The 18,259-nt window shown below is 34.0% G+C and overlaps 1 protein-coding gene across 1 annotated transcript in view; it reads left to right on the plus strand.

The window, feature by feature from the left end:
• The window catches only part of LOC148951263 (major facilitator superfamily domain-containing protein 12-like), a 237,112-nt gene that overhangs the window by 174,302 nt on the left and 44,551 nt on the right, over window positions 1-18,259 (plus strand). Inside the window, exon 7 of the mRNA XM_089091046.1 lies at window positions 2,360-2,448. Within this exon, the coding sequence (XP_088947172.1) occupies window positions 2,360-2,448 (89 nt within the window). The remainder of the gene's footprint in view (window positions 1-2,359; window positions 2,449-18,259) is intronic.

An 18,259-nucleotide genomic window follows, 5' to 3' on the forward strand; every position in this document is an offset into this window, starting at 1 on the left:
ACACAACTGCAACTAAACTAAACTATAACTCTAACTAAAACTCTAAGTGCTGAGAGTCTAATTTGAAACTCTAGACTCTGAACTACAACTAAACTAAACTATAACTCTAACTAAAACTCTAAGCTAATATTAAATAAAATTCTAAACTAGGGAGGGGGCTCTTTGTTGGCCCGGGGGAAGGGGGCCTTTTGGGGAGCCAGGGGGGCCCTTTTGGGGGCCCTTTGGGGGATTGGAGGAGGGGGCCTGGGGAGGGGGCCCTTTGGGGGCCCGGGGAGAGGGGCCCTTTTAGGGCCCGGGGGTAGGGGGCCCTTTGAGGTTGTGTTCTGGGACCTTACAACACTGTTCAAATGGAACTTGTGTTATATAACGACCACAGAGTTTCACCCCAAATCATCTTCTAAAATGTCTCAAACTGTTTCGTCCAAAAAATTCCTAAAATGTCTTAAATTGTTTTGCCCAAATAATTCCCTAAAAGTAATTTCTGCGTGTTCCTTTGTTTCGACATCCCTGCGCCGTTACATTTGAAATTCCCAGGAAACGATTTCCCGCGTAAATTATATTCAATCTGTCTTGATCTCGTGTGCATATCTGAAAATATATCTAAGGTGTTCCTAGTTACACTATTATGGCTTCGATAGAATATTAATATTTATCTCTCAGACCTAAAGATCTGAGAAGTAATATTTAAGAATAGAATATTAATTTATCTCTCAGACCTAAAGATCACAGAAGCCATATTGTTTCTTAATTCCCCTTCGTTCATCAATAATTCCCCGTCTATTATGTAATCAATTTCTCAGAAATCCCCTCCCCTTTGTTTATGTAAGTCAAGTTCTCAGGAATCTGTCTCCTTAGTGGATCAATAAACCATGGATAAATTATGTACGTAGAGTATGTAATTACCCCATTCTACTATGAGCACCGAAAGTATCAATTGACAACCCCGATTTTAGATACACTTTAAATTCTTGGATATCTAAACTATCAAGTTGCTGGCCCAACTTTTGATCCAAAGCGGTCCGATGCGGGTACCGAAGAACAAGAGCATATCCAATTTTTGGCCGAGAGACGGGGATAATTTTTCTTAGGGAGGGGGCTAGAATTTTTTTTAAACGCATCATTCTAGAATCACTCTTGCTACTTTTTACTAGTATTTTTTTTTTGGGGGGGGGGGGGGGTAAACCCTTAATCCTAAAAGTAAACCCTTAAAGCTGACTCTTATGATGTATCTATTAATATCAAAATTCCATTTTTTAGAGTTTTGGTTACCATTTTGCCGGGTCGCTCCTTAACTACAGTTCGTTACTACGAACTGTTTGATAAAAAAGGTAAATAATACGGTATTGGGCTTCATGTTCCCTACCGGCGGTGCTGATCTCTGTTTCTTGGCCCTTCAGTGCAATGGGGAGTTGGGGGCCAACCATCCTTTGCTTTAACACACCCTTCCTGTTTACCTTCCCCAGATTTCTCGAGATCGCCAAACATAGCCTAATTTCACTACAAATAAAACGAATCAACTTGGTTGAATCCAGTGCTGCGACGGTGTGGTATTACTTTTTTTACAACTGGAAAGCCTAAAATATAGCTATTCATACTTTTAAATCAATTAGCTTTTCAGAATTTTAAATCTATTCCAAATTGTATCCTCTTCGGGGTAAAGTCGTAGTTTTGTGCCCTAAAATAGCAAGAAAACAAGATTTTTCCCTGGTCCAATCTGTATGGTCACTTAAAAAAGAGCTTTAAATTTGTGTTTGAATGAGCTCCCTCCAAATTATCCAATTATCTCCCTCCCTTTAGTTTGATATAATCACCCTTGGGAAACTACGAAACAAATAAACACGCATCGACATGTTTTTTTTTTCTTCTAAAAAAAGCGAAATTCCAAAATTGGATGATTGGAGCTTGAAACCTCTACGGTAGGGTTTTCTGATATGATGTATCTAATAAAGAGATTTTCAACAAGATCGCTTGCCTTTTTTTTGGGGGGGGGGGAGGTATATTTTGTTTCACTTTGCATGTAATTTAATTGCCCTTTTTATTTGAGAGTTTTTTAATAAAAATATTTAAAAATAAACTTACTTCTAAGAAAAAAAAAATCCCGAAATATATTCCCTGTCACCCAACCACCACTGATATTTTGGCGTTTGCCCCCCCCCCCCCCTGGAAAATTTTCTGCCGGTACCCTTGGGCACAGGTCAATTATTAGCGTGAAGAATGGTGTGCTGAGGGGGCATGTGCCGCTAAATATTTAGAGAAATTCGTACTTAACAAAACTTTGTTTTTCTTTTATTTACAAAAAGATATTTGAGTAATATAAACCTCTTCTTGTCCATTTTATAAGCAAGTTCTCTTGTTTTAGGAAAGTGGAGCATTTGTGTATGGTTGTATGAGCTTCTGTGATAAACTGTCGTGTGGAATTGCTGTTGCAGTTATCCAAAGTCTTCACAGGTAAGACCTGATTATATCCATCAGTATATTTCTCATTTTTAGGCTCTACATAGATTAAAGTCTAGTATTAGACTCTACAAGGAAAACACCAAGCTATTATATATCCTTTTTTCAAGTTAATTTTATCCCCGGTAGCACTGATCTGTCTCCCGTTTTTTTTTGTTTTTTTCAACAGGTCTAGCGGGCTACCACAACATCATAGTGATTCTTGGCTCATTCAAAAGCTATTTCTCATATCTACATGCTTTTTATGAATTCTGCAGTCTGCAAGTGCCATATGGCACTAAAGTGGCACTTTTTGCGCTATTTCTCAATGAGTTTCACCGTAAATAGGTTATATAAATCAACAAGGTTTGAACTTCAAGAGCAGTCTGAAGTTTCTTGAAGATCATTTTAAATTTGACTATAGAAGAATTGATAGTAAAATGTTCAGGACAGACTTTATTCCAATATTTAAACTGTATCAGAAGAAAGAAAATTCTAGTTGAATTCTGAACAGTCAAAGATGATTAAAAAAACAAAGGAACATATTTTAATTATGTAATATGTCAAGCTTTCATTCCTGCAATATTAACACGCAGAAATTTATGAACAAAAATTATTTTTTAGCTTTTACAATCGCTTTTTTTAAATACATTTTTTGTGAGTTTCTGTAGGTAGAAAATTTCTAAAGATACTACCGTAATCTTAACAGTACTAACGATGAAAATATATTGCTTTCTGAATTCAAATTTTTCGAATTAATAACGAAAATCCTTTTGTGGGAACACTTATCTTTTTGCGATCATTTTTGTAATAACACCCAAAATGCGTTTCAAAAAAATTCTTCTCTGGATTTGCCATAAATTTGCTGCTTATGCTGAATAACCAAGTAAGCAAATATATCGAACAAAAGAAAACGCCTGTAAGGGTATTTCAGTCCTTTACGTACACGTAAAGGAAACCAAAGGTTCCCCAAAAAGAAAATTTTCTAAAATGTGCACATTTCAACTGGACTCAGAAATGCTACACTTAGTAGCATGAATCGTGCTTCAAAAACTCCGGTTTGCTACAGGATTATTTAAAAAATAGGATGTTAACCCAATAAATTTTAACAAACAGTTCATAGTGTTAAACTGTAATTAAGGAGCGACTCAGTTAAATTGTAACCGAAACTCAAAAATGGAATTTTGATAATAATTGATAAGAATTAATTTTTTTTACGCAGATTGCAAATATATAAATTTCATTGCGTTTAATATCTACTCACCTAAGGTTCAAAGCCTCAGGAGAAAAAGGGATTTTGATGGATTAAGAGATTTTGATAACAGGAAGCCTGATTTTCAAAAAAGGGAGAAACACCCCCAAAAGTCAATAAATCTTAATGTAAATCAGACCTTCAGATTCAGCGTATCAAAAAATGTTATCGTGGGGGCTGTGATCTCCTATCGGCACAAATGTGGAATTGTATGTTTTTGCCAGAAGACTGATCATGGATGCGTTTCTGTTTGTTGTTTTTTTTTGTTTTTTTTTTTTTTCTAGTGTCATTTTTAAGAGACCGTAAAGATTGGAGGGCAACTAAATCTCCTCCCAAGACCTAATTTGTCTCTTATTTTGTTTTCAAATGTTATGATTTGAGATCAATTTGACAAAAAAAAAATCATCTTCTTCAACTACCTACAAACGTATAATACAGAAGTAGATTTAGTGTTAAGACCTTTAAACGACGAAGTGACGATTTTGCTTAAAGGACATTCCGTTCAGAGAGAGAATACATTCTGATACAGAGATATCAGAGAGAGAAGACAGTCTGATTGTGATGGTAAGTATTCAGTTTAGTTTATTTATATTGATAACTTGTGTCATATGTTTCCGAAATTTTTTAAGATGGTTTATTTTTATAAATAAAAAAAAAGTTCGGTAAAACTAAATGGTACTGTTCTATTAGCTGTAAACCATGCAAGAAATGAAGTTTGGTTAATGCTAAATAAATAAAACAAAATAGGATAAAAATATAATAGTTTTGAAACAAAATTTGGATATATATTTGTACATTAGGGGGGGGGGGGTAAAACATAGTATATATTAAACACGTAACCTAACCTAGGTACCTTTTCTCCCCCTAAACCCCAAAAAACTAAAGTTTAAATATTGTAAACAAAGTTAGAAGCCACTGTTTGCAATCCAATTCCCTGTTGAAAGAGCCTGTTTTACTAGTTTATTTTATCATATATCTTGCGTTGCTTACACCTAATAGTAATAAGGCATCTAGTACCACTGAATACACATGTACTTACACAAGCCTGAGGCATGGATATGCGTGTAGTTTAACCGGTACATTGCCTTACCAAGGGTCAGTCACCTATTACTACGAACGGTACATGCCTTACCAGACGGGTTTTCTAAGGTGACACTCATTCTTTGGGGTCAATCGGTGAGAGCAGCGGTTAGTCCATATGGTAACTTGATTAGTTGGTTTTTTAAAAAACTCGGCAAGGTATAATGTACTCAAGCAAAAACCCTATAAAATGTTCATACACTGAATTCCAATTTTAATTATATTTTTACACATTGTTTATAGTACAATACATATTATTAACTTTTAAAACAATAGATTCGTCAATTTTTAATGTGAGTACACCTTCATTCTTTATTTCCCAAAAAAAAAATAAAAAAAAACGTTTTACTATTAAATTAAAATTTCAGGGGGGCTTATCCCCTGACAAATAACCACAAAAAAGCATTAGGATATTAAAAACGAGTGCCTAGGGTGTAAAATGTAAATTAAAAATACACACACAACAGGTGAACTTTACCAAGCTTTCCATTTCGAAACATATTAGAGTCAGAAAGTAATAAAAAAAACAAGCATAAAAGGAACTACCGTCAAGTCATTGTAAACCTAAACCAAATGAACAAGAGGGCAAAAGTTTCCCAGACTTTAAGACAGAGCAGTAACAATTAACACCAAATAACAAAAGGAAATATCATTGAATAATTAATAGTGTTATAAAGACATGCAGACAGAAGCGCCACACATTCTTATTCACAAAATAATTAACGCATATAAAAAAAAAATAAAACCCCCGTATTAAAATACATTTAAATTTGTGTTTTATAAGCAACATTTTTTGGCCCGTGAAATAAAACTTGAAAAAAACAAAAAAAACAGACGCGAGATAAATTTTAACCTGTAAAAATAAACCCGTAAAGTGAGTCGAAAGCTAGAGAAAGATAAGCCATAATGCAAAAATTATTAATTTGAATATCCTAAAAGCAAATGAAAAGCACACATATAAATATCTTAATCCAAAGCGCATATCAGGGACCAATAATAGGTGAACCAACTTAAACGAATTGCGAGACCCATATTGACAAAGTTGACCAGCCACGAGACTAAATAAAAAATAATCAAATCACTACATTCTTCTACCTGTAAAGGGATGTTTTCTCATTATCTGATTAAGAAGAGCAGGTTTACAAATTTGTTGGCTAAAAATGGCATTCTCAAAATTGAGTTATGAATTAACTTACGAATTAACTTACATAACAAAAATACTATATTTATATGTTTTTATCACATGTATTAAGAGGTTTACCCCCTAGTCAATATTACGCCCCTTTACGCTAAAGTTTTTGTATGCGCGATTCAAGAATTTCCTTTTATGGCCAAATTAAACGACACGTATTTGATGAAAGCAAAAAGGGTTTAACAGATGATTAAGTGGCTTTTATAAAAATTTAAAACAGGGAAGGGATCAATATATCAATTCTAGCATGTTCATTGTAAGGTGAAAAAACAAAGTATTTCTTCATTAAGGAATTTCATTTATGGTGACAATCCATGTCTGAACGACTTTCTAGGGCTAAATGATGAATAAGGCGTTGATTCCCCTATCTCTCCCCCTAATGATTTTAATAATAATTCTTTTGGGATTTCCTTGAAAAATATCATTTTTTTTTTCAGTGAAAAAATAGTGCCTTCATGATTCTGAGTAACTCATTCCATCCCCCTATTTTTTGAGGGGGTGGTAACGCAAGGATGACATTGTGACACTTTGGTGGTGGTTAATCGAAGCTCTCGTTGACGGTGTTCGGTTGATGTGCCCTCATTTTCGTTAATCTCACTTATTTACTGAGAAAATTAAATCTCGTACAGGCTTTTACTGAGGACATTAAATCTCGTATATGCGTTTACTAAGGAAATTTTTTTTTTATCAATATTAAGGTTCTCTTTAGCCCTGTTTAAAGTTTTATATTGTTTTTAAAGGGAATTTCGCCTATTTATATCATATTTGCATATTTTTGTTGGGAAACACATTGAAAAGCCATATTAAGAGCTATATTTGTGAGTTTTTCTCTGACAATTCCATTTTTTAACCAACCCTTGACCTCCCTAAGTGCATTTATACTGCGAAATGTCCCTAAGCTAACACAGCAAATGATAGAACCCATACTATATTTGTGTTCCGATGTCGCGGCTCTACTTACAAGCAGTTTCTCAACATTTATGGTGACAATCCACGTCTGAACGACTTTCTAGTGCTAAATGATGAATGAGGCATTGATTCCCCTATCCCTCCCCCTAATGATTTTAATAATAATTCTTTTGGGATTTCCTTGAAAAATATCATTTTTTTTTTATTTTCAGTGAAAAAATAGTACCTTCATGATTCTGAGTAACTCATTCCACCCCCCTATTTTATTAAGGGTTGGTAACGCACGGATGACATTGTGACACTTTGGTGGTGGTTAATCGGAGCTCTCGTTGACAGTGTTCGGTTGATGTGCCCTCATTTTCGTTAATGTCACTTATTTACTAAGGAAATTAAATCTCGTACATGCTTTTACTGAGGACATTAAATCTCGTATATGCGTTTACTAAGGACAAAAATTCTTTATCAATATTAATGTTCTCTTTACCCCTGTTTAAAGTTTTATCTTGTTTTATAAAAGGCAATTTCGCCTGTTTTTATCATATTTGCATATTTTTGTTGGGAAACACACTGAAAAGCCATATTAAGAGCTATATTTGTGAGTTTTTCACTGACAATTCCATTTTTTAGCCAAGCCTTGACCTTTCTAAGTGGATTTATACTGTGAAATGTCCCTAAGCTAACACAGCAAATGATAGAACCCCTACTATATTTGTTTTCCGATGTCGCGGTTATACTTACAAGCATTTTCTCAACATTTATGGTGAAAACCCGCGTCTAAACAAGTTTCTAGTGATAAATGGTGAACGAGGCATTGATTCCCCTATCCCTCCCCCTAAGGCTATTAATCATAATTCGTATGGGATTTCCTTGAAAAATATCAATTTTTTTTTATTTTCAATGAAAAAATAGTGCCTTCACGATTCTGAGTAATTCATTCTACCCCCCTATTGTTTGAGGGGGTGGTAACGCACGGATGACATTGTGACACTTTGGTGGTGGTTAATCGAAGCTCTCGTTAACGGTGTTCGGTTGTTGTGCCCTCATTTTCGTTAATGTCACTGTCAAAATCCCTTTTTCTTCTGAGGCTTGGAGCATTTGGTGGCTAGATATTAAATGTAATGAAATTTATGTATTAGCAATCTGAATAAGAAGCCAATTCCTGTTAACTGCTATCAAAATTCCATTTTTGAGTTTTGGTTACAATTGAGCCAACTCGCTTCTTCATTGCAATTTAACACTATGAACAATTTGATAGGACTGATAGGGCTAACCTCCTATTTTTAATCAATCTTGTAGCAATCCGGAGTTTTTGAAGCACGATTCACGCTATTAAAGCTTAGTATTTCTGAGTCCAGTTGGAATGTGCACTATTTTAGAAAATTATCTTTTTGGGGAAGCTTTTGGTTCCTTTACGTGTACGTAAAGGACTGAAATACCCTTAGAGGCGTCTTCTTTTCTTCGATATATTTGCTTACTTGGTTATTCAGCGTAAGCAGCGAATTTATGGCAAATCCAGGGAAGAATTTTTTTTTTGAAACGCTTTCGGGGTCTCATTACAAAAAATGACGGTCCTCGCAAAAACATAAGTTGTTCCCACAAAAGGATTTTCGTTCTTAATTAGAAAAAAGAAAACACTTTTTCCACAAAATAAGTTTTTCAAAGAAAAGTAAAGAACTCCATTAAACAAAAAATTAGCAAAAATAACATCAAATAATCTACCAATCGTGAAACTGCCACAAATCAGCATCGATAAATAAATGAAACCCAAAATGAACAGAAATTACAATAATTAACCGAGTCAAACTCAAAACGAGCAGAAATTAACATAAGTTGGGCGCGAAACCCCTATGTCTTCCCAAGACCAGAACAAAATTTGCACTTTACTGAAAAATATACAAGTGAATGTGCATTGTCAGTTTAATATACATATATTGATATTTAGTAATCAAAATGTTAATATCATTTGAATTATTAAAGGTGTAAAAGTAAAACCATTTGTATTTTTTCATTAATGTGCAAATTTTGTTCGTGTCTTGGGAATGCATATGGGGTTTTGCGCCCAACTTATGTTAATTTCTGCTCGTTTTGAGTTTGACTCGGTTAATTATTGTAGTTTATCGTTCGTTTTGGGTTTCATTTATACGAGTTGCACTTTACTTTCACCTTGTTTCCCAAAAACTGTTTAAAATTAGGGGTTTTTTTTGTAGTTGTTTTCGTTTTTGCTTTATTGTTCGACTTGATAGGAATTCTGAAACTGGACTTAAATTATTTCATCAGATACACGTTAGCACTCTAAAGTGAAATTTTAGTCGCATATGCTTGGGGTATTAAGCGTTTGAATCTGATAAGAAGAGGTTTAATTTCTTTTAATTTCCAAGATATAGATTCCTCTCCCTTATGATTTTCGTAATAATTAACCGTTACCGCATATGCTTGGGGATATTAAGCGTTTTGAATCTGATAAGAAGGGGCTTAATTTGAAAAAATCATAGAAGTTAGCTATGTAATGTATTTCTTCTTCTTAAGAAATCATCCATTTCATTTTTTTGTCCATGCTATTTAAATAAAATCATTATTCTAATCCTTTATTTATTCGTTAAATCAATATTTATAATACTCTTTAAATATATGATGTCAGGCTCAATTACTTGAACATCATCATCATCAGCACTATTTTCTATTACCATATTCACCAGTGGTGGCATGTCATAATATAAACGCTCGTCATCCTTCGACACAGAGCCGACCCGAAGGCCCCCTCCTCACCAAATCATCTGAAGTATATGATAGCCCATCCTCAGTGTAATGAACTTCCATAATACAATCTGTAGAATCGGTGACATCACAAAGAAGAAGCTCCTCGCCTCGGGTGAGCTCCCACTCGGCCCATACATTATCACCATCATGAGCCCTCTGATTAACATAATTACCCCATATGGATTGTCCCTCTTGTATATACTCAGGGGGTTCCTATAAATGAAATAAACAAATCAGAAACAGAATTACTTTACATTTATCAATTAATCCATAACTTTCATGTTTAAGATTCAACAATTTGGTGGATATGACATATGGGCGAGATTTAATGTCCTTAGTAAACGCATATACGAGATTTAATGTCCTCAGTAAAAGCCTGTACGAGATTTAATTTCCTTAGTAAATAAGTGACATTAACGAAAATGAAGGCACATCAACCGAACACCGTCAACGAGAGCTTCGATTAACCCCCACCAAAGTGTCACAGTGTCATCCGTGCGTTACCACCCCCTCAAAAAATAGGGGGATGGAATGAGTTACTCAGAATCATGAAGGCACTGTTTTTTCACTGAAAATAAAAAAAAATGATATTTTTCAAGGAAATCCCAAAAGGATTATTATTAATATCATTAGGGGGAGGGACGGGGAAATCAGCACCTCATTCATCATCATTTAGCACTGGAAAGTTGTTTAGTCGTGGATTTTTACAATAAATGTTGATAAACTGTTTGTAAGTAGAACCGCTACATCGGAGAAAAAATATAGTAGGGTTTCTATGATTGGCTGTGTTAGCTTAGGGACATTTTGAATTATAAATGCACTTAGGAAGGTCAAGGCTTGGCTAAAAAATGGAATTGTCAGTGAAAACCTCACAAAAATATCTCTTAATACGGCTTTTCAGTGTGTTTCCCAACAAAAATATTCAAATATGATAAAAACAGGCGAAATTCCCTTTTAAAAACAACATAAAACTTTAAACAGGACTAAAGAGAACCTTAATATTGATAAAAAAATTTTGTCCTTAGTAAACACATATACGAGATTTAATGTCCTCAGTAAAAACCTGTACGAGATTTAATTTCCTTAGTAAATAAGTGACATTAACGAAAATGAGGGCACATCAACGAAACACCGTCAACGAGAGCTTCGATTAACCACCACCAAAGTGTCACAATGTCATCCGTGCGTTTCCACCCCCTCAAAAAATAGGGGGATGGAATGAGTTGCTCAGAATCATGAAGGCACTATTTTTTCACTGAAAATAAAAAAAATTGATATTTTTCAAGAAAATCCCAAAAGAATTATTATTAAAATCATTAGGGGGAGGGATAAGGGAATCAACGCCTCATTCATCTTTTAGCAATAGAAAGTCGTTCAGACGTGGATTGTCACCATAAATGTTGAGAAACTGCTTGTAAGTATAGCCACGACATCGGAACACAAATATAGCAGGGGTTCTATCATTTGCTGTGTTAGCTTAGGGACATTTCGCAGTATAAATGCACTTAGGGAGGTCAAAGCTTGGCTAAAAAAAAAGGAATTGAAATTTAACTACTAAACAATACCGAAATTAAAATGGGTTTTAAGTGTGTTTCCCAACAAAAATATGCAAATATGATAAAAATAGGCGAAATTCCCTTTAAAAACATCATAAAACCTTAAAGAGGGCTAAAGAGAACCTTAATATTGATAAAAAAAAATTTGTCCTTAGTAAACGCATATACGAGATTTAATGTCCTTAGTAAAAGCCTGTACGAGATTTAATTTCCTCAGTAAATAAGGGACATTAACGAAAATGATGGCAAATCAACCAAACATCGTCAACGAGAGCTTCGAATAACCACCACCAAAGTGTCACAGTGTCATCCTTGCGTTACCACCCCTTCAAAAAATAGGGGGATGGAATGAGTTACTCAGAATCATGAAGGCACTATTTTTTCACTGAAAAAAAAATTATATTTTTCAAGGAAATCCCAAAAGAATTATTATTAAAATCATTAGGGGGAGGGATAGGGGAATCAGCGCCTCATTCATCATTTAGCACTAGAAAGTCGTTCAGACGTGGATTGTCACCATAAATGAAATTCCTTAATGAAGAAATAGTTTGTTTTTTCACCTTACAATGAACATGCCAGAATTGATACATTGATCCCTTCCCTGTTTTAAATTTTTATAAGAGCCACTTAATCCTCTGTTAAACCCTTTTTGCTTTCATCAAATACGTGTCGTTTAATTTGGCCATAAGAGGAAATTCTTGAATCGCGCGTACAAGAACTTTAGCGTAAAGGGGAGAGACATTGACTATGGGTTAAACCCCTTAATATATTTGATAAAAACATATAAATATAGAATTTTTGTTGTGTAATTTAATTCGTTAGTTAATTCATAACTCAATTTTGAGAAAGCCAATTTTAGCCACCAAATTTGTAAACCTGCTCTTCTTAATCAGATAGTGAGAAAACATCCCTTTTCAGGTAGAAGAATGTAGTGATTTGATTTATATTTATTTATTCTCACGGCTGGTCAACTCTGTCAATATGGGGCTTGCAATTCGTTTAAGTTGGTTCACCTATTATTGGTTCCTGATGTGCGCTTTGGATTAAGAAATTTATATGTGTGCTTTTCATTTGATTTTAGGATATTAAAATTGAAAATTTCTACATTATGGCTTATCTTACTCTAGCTTTTAACTCACTTTACGGGTTTATTTTTACAGGTTAAAATTTATCTCGCGTCTGTTTTTTTTTTTTTTTTCAAGGTTGAGTTCACGGGCCAAAACATGTGGCTTAGATACCACAAATTTCAATGTATTTTAAGCCGTGGGTTTTATTTGTTTTTTCTATGCGTTAATTCTTTTGTGAATAAGAATGTGTGGCGCTTCTGTCTGCATGTCTTTATAACACTATTAATTATTCAATGATATTTCCTTTTGTTATTTGGTGTTAATTGTTACTGCTCTGTCCTAAAGTCTGGGGAACTTTTGCCCTCTTATTTATTTGGTTTAGGTTTACAATGACTTGACGGTAGTTCCTTTTATGGTTGTTTTTATATTACTTTCTGACTCTAATATGTTTCGAAATGGAAGGCTTGGTAAAATTCACCTGTCGTGTGTATGTTTAATTTACATTTTACCCCCGAGGCACGCGTTGTTCCTATACTCATGATTTTTTATGGTTATTTGTCAGGGGCTAAGCCCCCCCTTAAATTTTAATTTAATAGTAAAACGTTTTTTTTTATTTTTTTTTTGTGAAATAAAAGACTGAAAAGTGTACTAACAGTAGAAATTTATGAATCCATTGCTTTAAAATTTACCAATATTTGTTTTACTATAAACAGTGTTTAAAAGTATAACTGCAATTGTAATGCAGTATTCTGGCATTAAATAGGGTTTTTGTTTGAGCAAATTTTAGGTTGACGAGTTTTTAAAAAAACCTGCATATCATGTTACCGTATATAAACTTAAGATTGCTCTCTCTAATCATCTGACCCCAAAAAAATTGGTGTTACATCAGAAAACCCGTCTGCTAGGGCATGTACCGTTCATAGTAATTGGTGACTGACCCATGGTAAGTCAATGTACCGGTTAAACTACACGCATATTCATGCCTCAGGCTTGTGTAAGTACATGTGTATTCAGTGGTACTAGATGCCTTACTACTGCTAATAGAACAGTGCCAATTCTACTTTAGCTACTTTTGGCTATCTTGGAAAGGGGTTAGGTTAGGAAAATGAAACTTTCAGGGATGTTTCTACACGCTAAAGTATGGGTACTTATGAACTATATGGAACACACGCGAAAAGGGAAGTTTGGTTGATGTTAATGAAATCAAACAAAATAGGATAAAAATATAATAGTTTATAAACAAATTTCGGCTATATATTCACATAATAGGGGGGAAGATGGGGGATAAAGCATAGCATATATTAAATACCTAACCAAACCGAGGTACCTTTTTTCCCCCTAAGCCCGTAAAAATATTAGTTTAAATACCGTAAGCCCAATGACAAACCACGCCTTGAAATCCATTTCTCTATTGAAAGAAACCCGTTTCGAAAGATACCCGCAACTTCCCTATATAATATAGCGCTTGTGTTCCATATAGTACATAAGTACCAAAATATGTCCCGGGAAGGCATTTTGAAGTACCTACCTCCACTCCTTCTCCCTCTAGATGGTCCTTAGATTTGCCTACATGACAGGTTTATACTTATTGAATTTGGACAAAACAACATTTTGCCTAAATTTTCAGTTATCAGTTTCTTTTTCTCAAGGTTTAGTTCCGAAAATGTAATTCCTATTATTTGAGTAGAATTTTAAGCCATATCAAGATTTTTTTTTTTTCAAAATTTAGAAAATGTATTTGAATATCTTTAAAACATTATAAATTGAGATTCAGCAAAGTTGTGAAGCTGAAAACAATTCTGTTGTACTTCATCTAAGCAGAAGATCTATTTTGCAAGGTTTCAATTTTATAACACACAGATTTGATAGGCGGCGAACAATAGATTCTATGAGATCTGATGAATAAGTCAAAGATGTTCAGAAAAGACAGGATTCGTGGCATTATTATTGCGACCGTTCACCTCTGGAGGTAGAAATAGGGGGTAAATCTTTCTATTATTTGTGCCTTGATTAGATATCATCTTCATTGCAGGTCCGAGTGTCACTGTTTTCCTGATTGGAAGATATTTCTTTCTCAAGTGTCTTCTGTTGGTCTGCTACTACGCCATTGATTGACTGATTTCCACCATGAAAAAATTCAGCCGTTAAGAGGTGTCATATTATCTGGGAGAAATTTTTTGTTGTAATTTTCTGTCTTTGTAAAATAAATGAGATTATTTTTTTGGTATTTATTGTTGCTTCAGAAAGAAGAAGGGGGAACTGAATCCTGAGAACTAGATATTAGACTGTAGACCTAAGAAATTGAACAACGCTAGTGATGCAAATCCAATAAGAGAACGGGAAATCCAGCAAACAAGATGGAAATCCAATAAGGATCTTAAAACCAATTATTTTTTCCACAAATTGAAAATTCAATTCAGGTATAAGAATTCAACATTTTTGTTTCTCAACAAATTGGAAATTCCATAATGGCCATGGAATTCCAAAATGGACTCCAATATTCAATTTCGGCTGTCGAAATTCCAATTTTGTTGTCGATAAACATTAAAAACAATCTTTGTTGAATCTCAAACAATTCTTTTTTACAGTGGTAATAATTCTTTTTTTTATATTGGGCTAGCAGAACTTATAAAAGTGATGTTTAATGGCTCATTTGAAAGCTATTGCTCACATCAACGTGCTTTTTTTTCAATTCTAACATTATTAAGTGCGATATAGTACTGAAAACAAGACTTTTGGTGCCTCTTCATAATAGGAACAGCTTTTAAGTTCAAAGTAGTCACTATTGTGATGGTTATGTTCCAGAACCCTTAACTGGAGGTTTACAAGAAGCCGTCCCACACCCTCCCCGTCCCCAACCCCTGAGTAAGTAGTATAAAATTTATGCTAACCAGTAAGCTACTGAAACATTACCACATATGGCTACCATACCATCGTAGATAGATGTTTAATGGCTCAATTATAAGCTATTGCTTATATTTATCAGGTTTTTACAAAGTCTACCATCTATTATATTTCACCGATTCCAAAATGAACAAGTGTCTTGGGAGAATTCACGGTTAACTCTTTTTCATAGTTGAAGCATTAGCTGCAACCTAGTTAAGAGCGAACCAAAGCCCACTAGTGACTAAAAGCTAAAAAACTTTAAAATAGTCTTTTTTCTTCTTTTTTTTTCAGGCCTAGCGGTTTACTAGAACATCAAAGAGAGATGCTTAAGAGCTTATTCAAAATCTATTTCTCATATGTACGTGGTTTATATAAATTATACCATTCGCAAGTGCCATATGGCACGAAAAAGGGCACTTTATACCATTTCTCAAGGGGTGTGGCTAGTGTGCAACCAGAACACCGTAGATAGATTTCTTATAGCTCATATAAAAAAAAAATGCTCATATTTACGTACTTTGTATAAAGGCCGCCATTTGCAAGTTTCAAATGATATTAAAAAGGGCCCTTTTTTGCCATGTCTGAAGTGGAAAAGCTGGAGCTAGTGACTACCAGAACTACATGATGTTTAATGGCTAATTTGAAAACTTTTGCTCATATCTACATACTTTTATCAATTCTACAATTCGTAAGTGAGATATAGCACTGAAAACAACACTTTTGGTGTCACTTCTTAAGTGAAAAATCTAGAAAGTGTAAAACGGTATAATTGTAATAATTATGATCCAAAACCATTAATTCGAGGTTTGCAAGAACACCTCCCGCAGGTTCCTCCTCCTCCAGGCCTCCTTAATAAGCTACGCAAATTAAAGTCCCACAAACACCAATATATTAAATTAGATTGTTAGAGGAGTGGTTCTCTTAGTATAGCACTGTACTTCAAATTAGATTATAAAGCGTTTGATTCTCGTTGGATTTTTTTTTCAATCATGGTTTGTCCCTTCTTATCATTACTTCTTAGATAATCCACTATTTTTGCAAGTGTGATGCACTCATTTTTCAAAGCACATCCCGGGGAGACTCATTTTAAAGCTGTTACTCATATCTACGTGCTTTTTATCAATTTTACCATCCGTAGCTGCCCTATAGCATAAAAAATGGCACTTTTGGTGCCTATTCATAAGTAGAAGAGTTTGGAAGCACAAGACGGTACCATTGCAACAATTATGGTCCAAAGCCCTTAACTGGAGGTTTGTAAGAACCCGTCACATATACACCCCCTCCAAACCCCCTGTATAAGTTTCATAAATCTGCTATTGAAGTTAAAAGATTATTGCGAAAACAAATTAACTAAAACTAAAAAATTTTCAACTAAAAATCTACCAAAAATTAAGCTTGAATGATCAACACTTTTGACTTAAACCTTCAAACTTCATTGCGATGAAGCCTCTGTGCTAATTCTAATGGCGGCAATTAAGGGGAAGGGATGTCCTTTCCCCCTTATTTTTTGCTCCAGCCTTGGTTTCGAAAAACACCTTTTTTTTGTTTCTTACATTGGAAAATGCACTTTTTTAAATTGAAAAAATGGGTGGAAAAAACAGACAGTATACTTTATAGGAGTGTGCCATCAAGTCAAATTTATAAAAAGTGACTAGGCATAAATATAAACTCCTAAATACGCCCTTAAACAGCTTCATAAGGTTTCAATTGAAACTAAGGAATGACATTAAAACTTGAAATGAACAGAAATTTCCCGGTTTAAATAAAAAAGATCATGGCAGAGTTGTTTCTACATTGAGTTTGAATCAAAAACGAGCAAAGATTAATCTAAAAAACAAAGTTTTTCCAAAGGCAGTAAAGAGGGAAATTGAAACTTAAAACGGACAAAAATTATTGCTTTACATTCTATCTAATATTTATAAAACAAACCAGTTCAAATGAACCAACTAATTATGTTTCCCTGTGTTTCTAGGATCATAGAAAAGTAGTGCTTTTACTGAAAACACAAAATAATATAGGAGCTTTGATACACTAAAAGCAAACCAGTGAAGGACTCCTTTTTACACAGAATAAAAACATTATAAATCCCTTGTATGATAAATCCTTTTTTAAGATAAATAGCAATTCATTTAGGATTGTTGCTTTATTTTTTTTTTTCTCGTTTAATTTGGTATCAATTCTGCACGATGGCTCATTTCAATGCCTGGCTGTCGTGTCTGGTTTTAAAATGAAAATTAATTATTAGTTTTTATACACCTACGGAGTAAATCCAACTTGACAGCATTAGGATTAGGACTATAGACTAGCTTTAGAATTTGTATCATAGCTTGAAATTCACTGTTGTATAGAGACAAACAGCCGCATTTTCAGCTTGAGTTTTTAAGATAATTTTAATTGTATATGGAAAGTTACTTTTGTCACAACTGGTGTAAAACTATGAAAAGCTCTATAGATTAGTGTATTGTTGTCAGGCTTCGTACTCACTTTTCATTCCCAAATCAATATTCCTGTTTGTAATACTTGATTTTATGTTTTCAACAAAGCTCTAGGTCTCTATAATCCTAGAAACACAGAGAAACATAATTAGTTGGTTTATTTATACTATTTTGATTGATATATATTAGACAGGCTGTGAAGCAATAATTTTTGTCCATTTTAAGTTTCAACTTCGCTCTTTACTTCCCTTGGAAAAAGTTTTTTTTTAGATTAATTTAATATGTAGAGCTGGTTAGGTATTTAATATAATTCGTTCCCCCCCTCCCGAAAAAAAAAATCGGACATGACCCTGGCTATAACTTACTAATGCTCTACCTGAAAATACTACTGCTTGAGTGTTAGGATTGTTGAAATAAAATAAAAAAACAACAAGTTTTTTCAAGTGAAAGTAATAAGAAACATTAAAACTTAAATCTAACATAAATTATTACGAAAATGAGGGGGTTTGCCCCCTCCTCAATACCTCGCTTTATGCTGAACTTAAAATTTTGTTCTAATTATTTAAGAATGACCCCTGAATCAAAAAGGCCGTTTAATTTGAATAAATGGTTCTGTTGAAAGTACTAAAAAAACTAGCGTAAAGAACGAGATATTGACGAGGGGGCAAACTACCTCATATACGTAATAATTT

The sequence above is a fragment of the Artemia sp. Qi Xiang Cuo genome, chromosome 6, assembly GCF_049724085.1.
Source record: "Artemia sp. Qi Xiang Cuo chromosome 6, ASM4972408v1, whole genome shotgun sequence".
In the NCBI taxonomy this organism is placed as follows: domain Eukaryota; kingdom Metazoa; phylum Arthropoda; class Branchiopoda; order Anostraca; family Artemiidae; genus Artemia; species Artemia sp. Qi Xiang Cuo.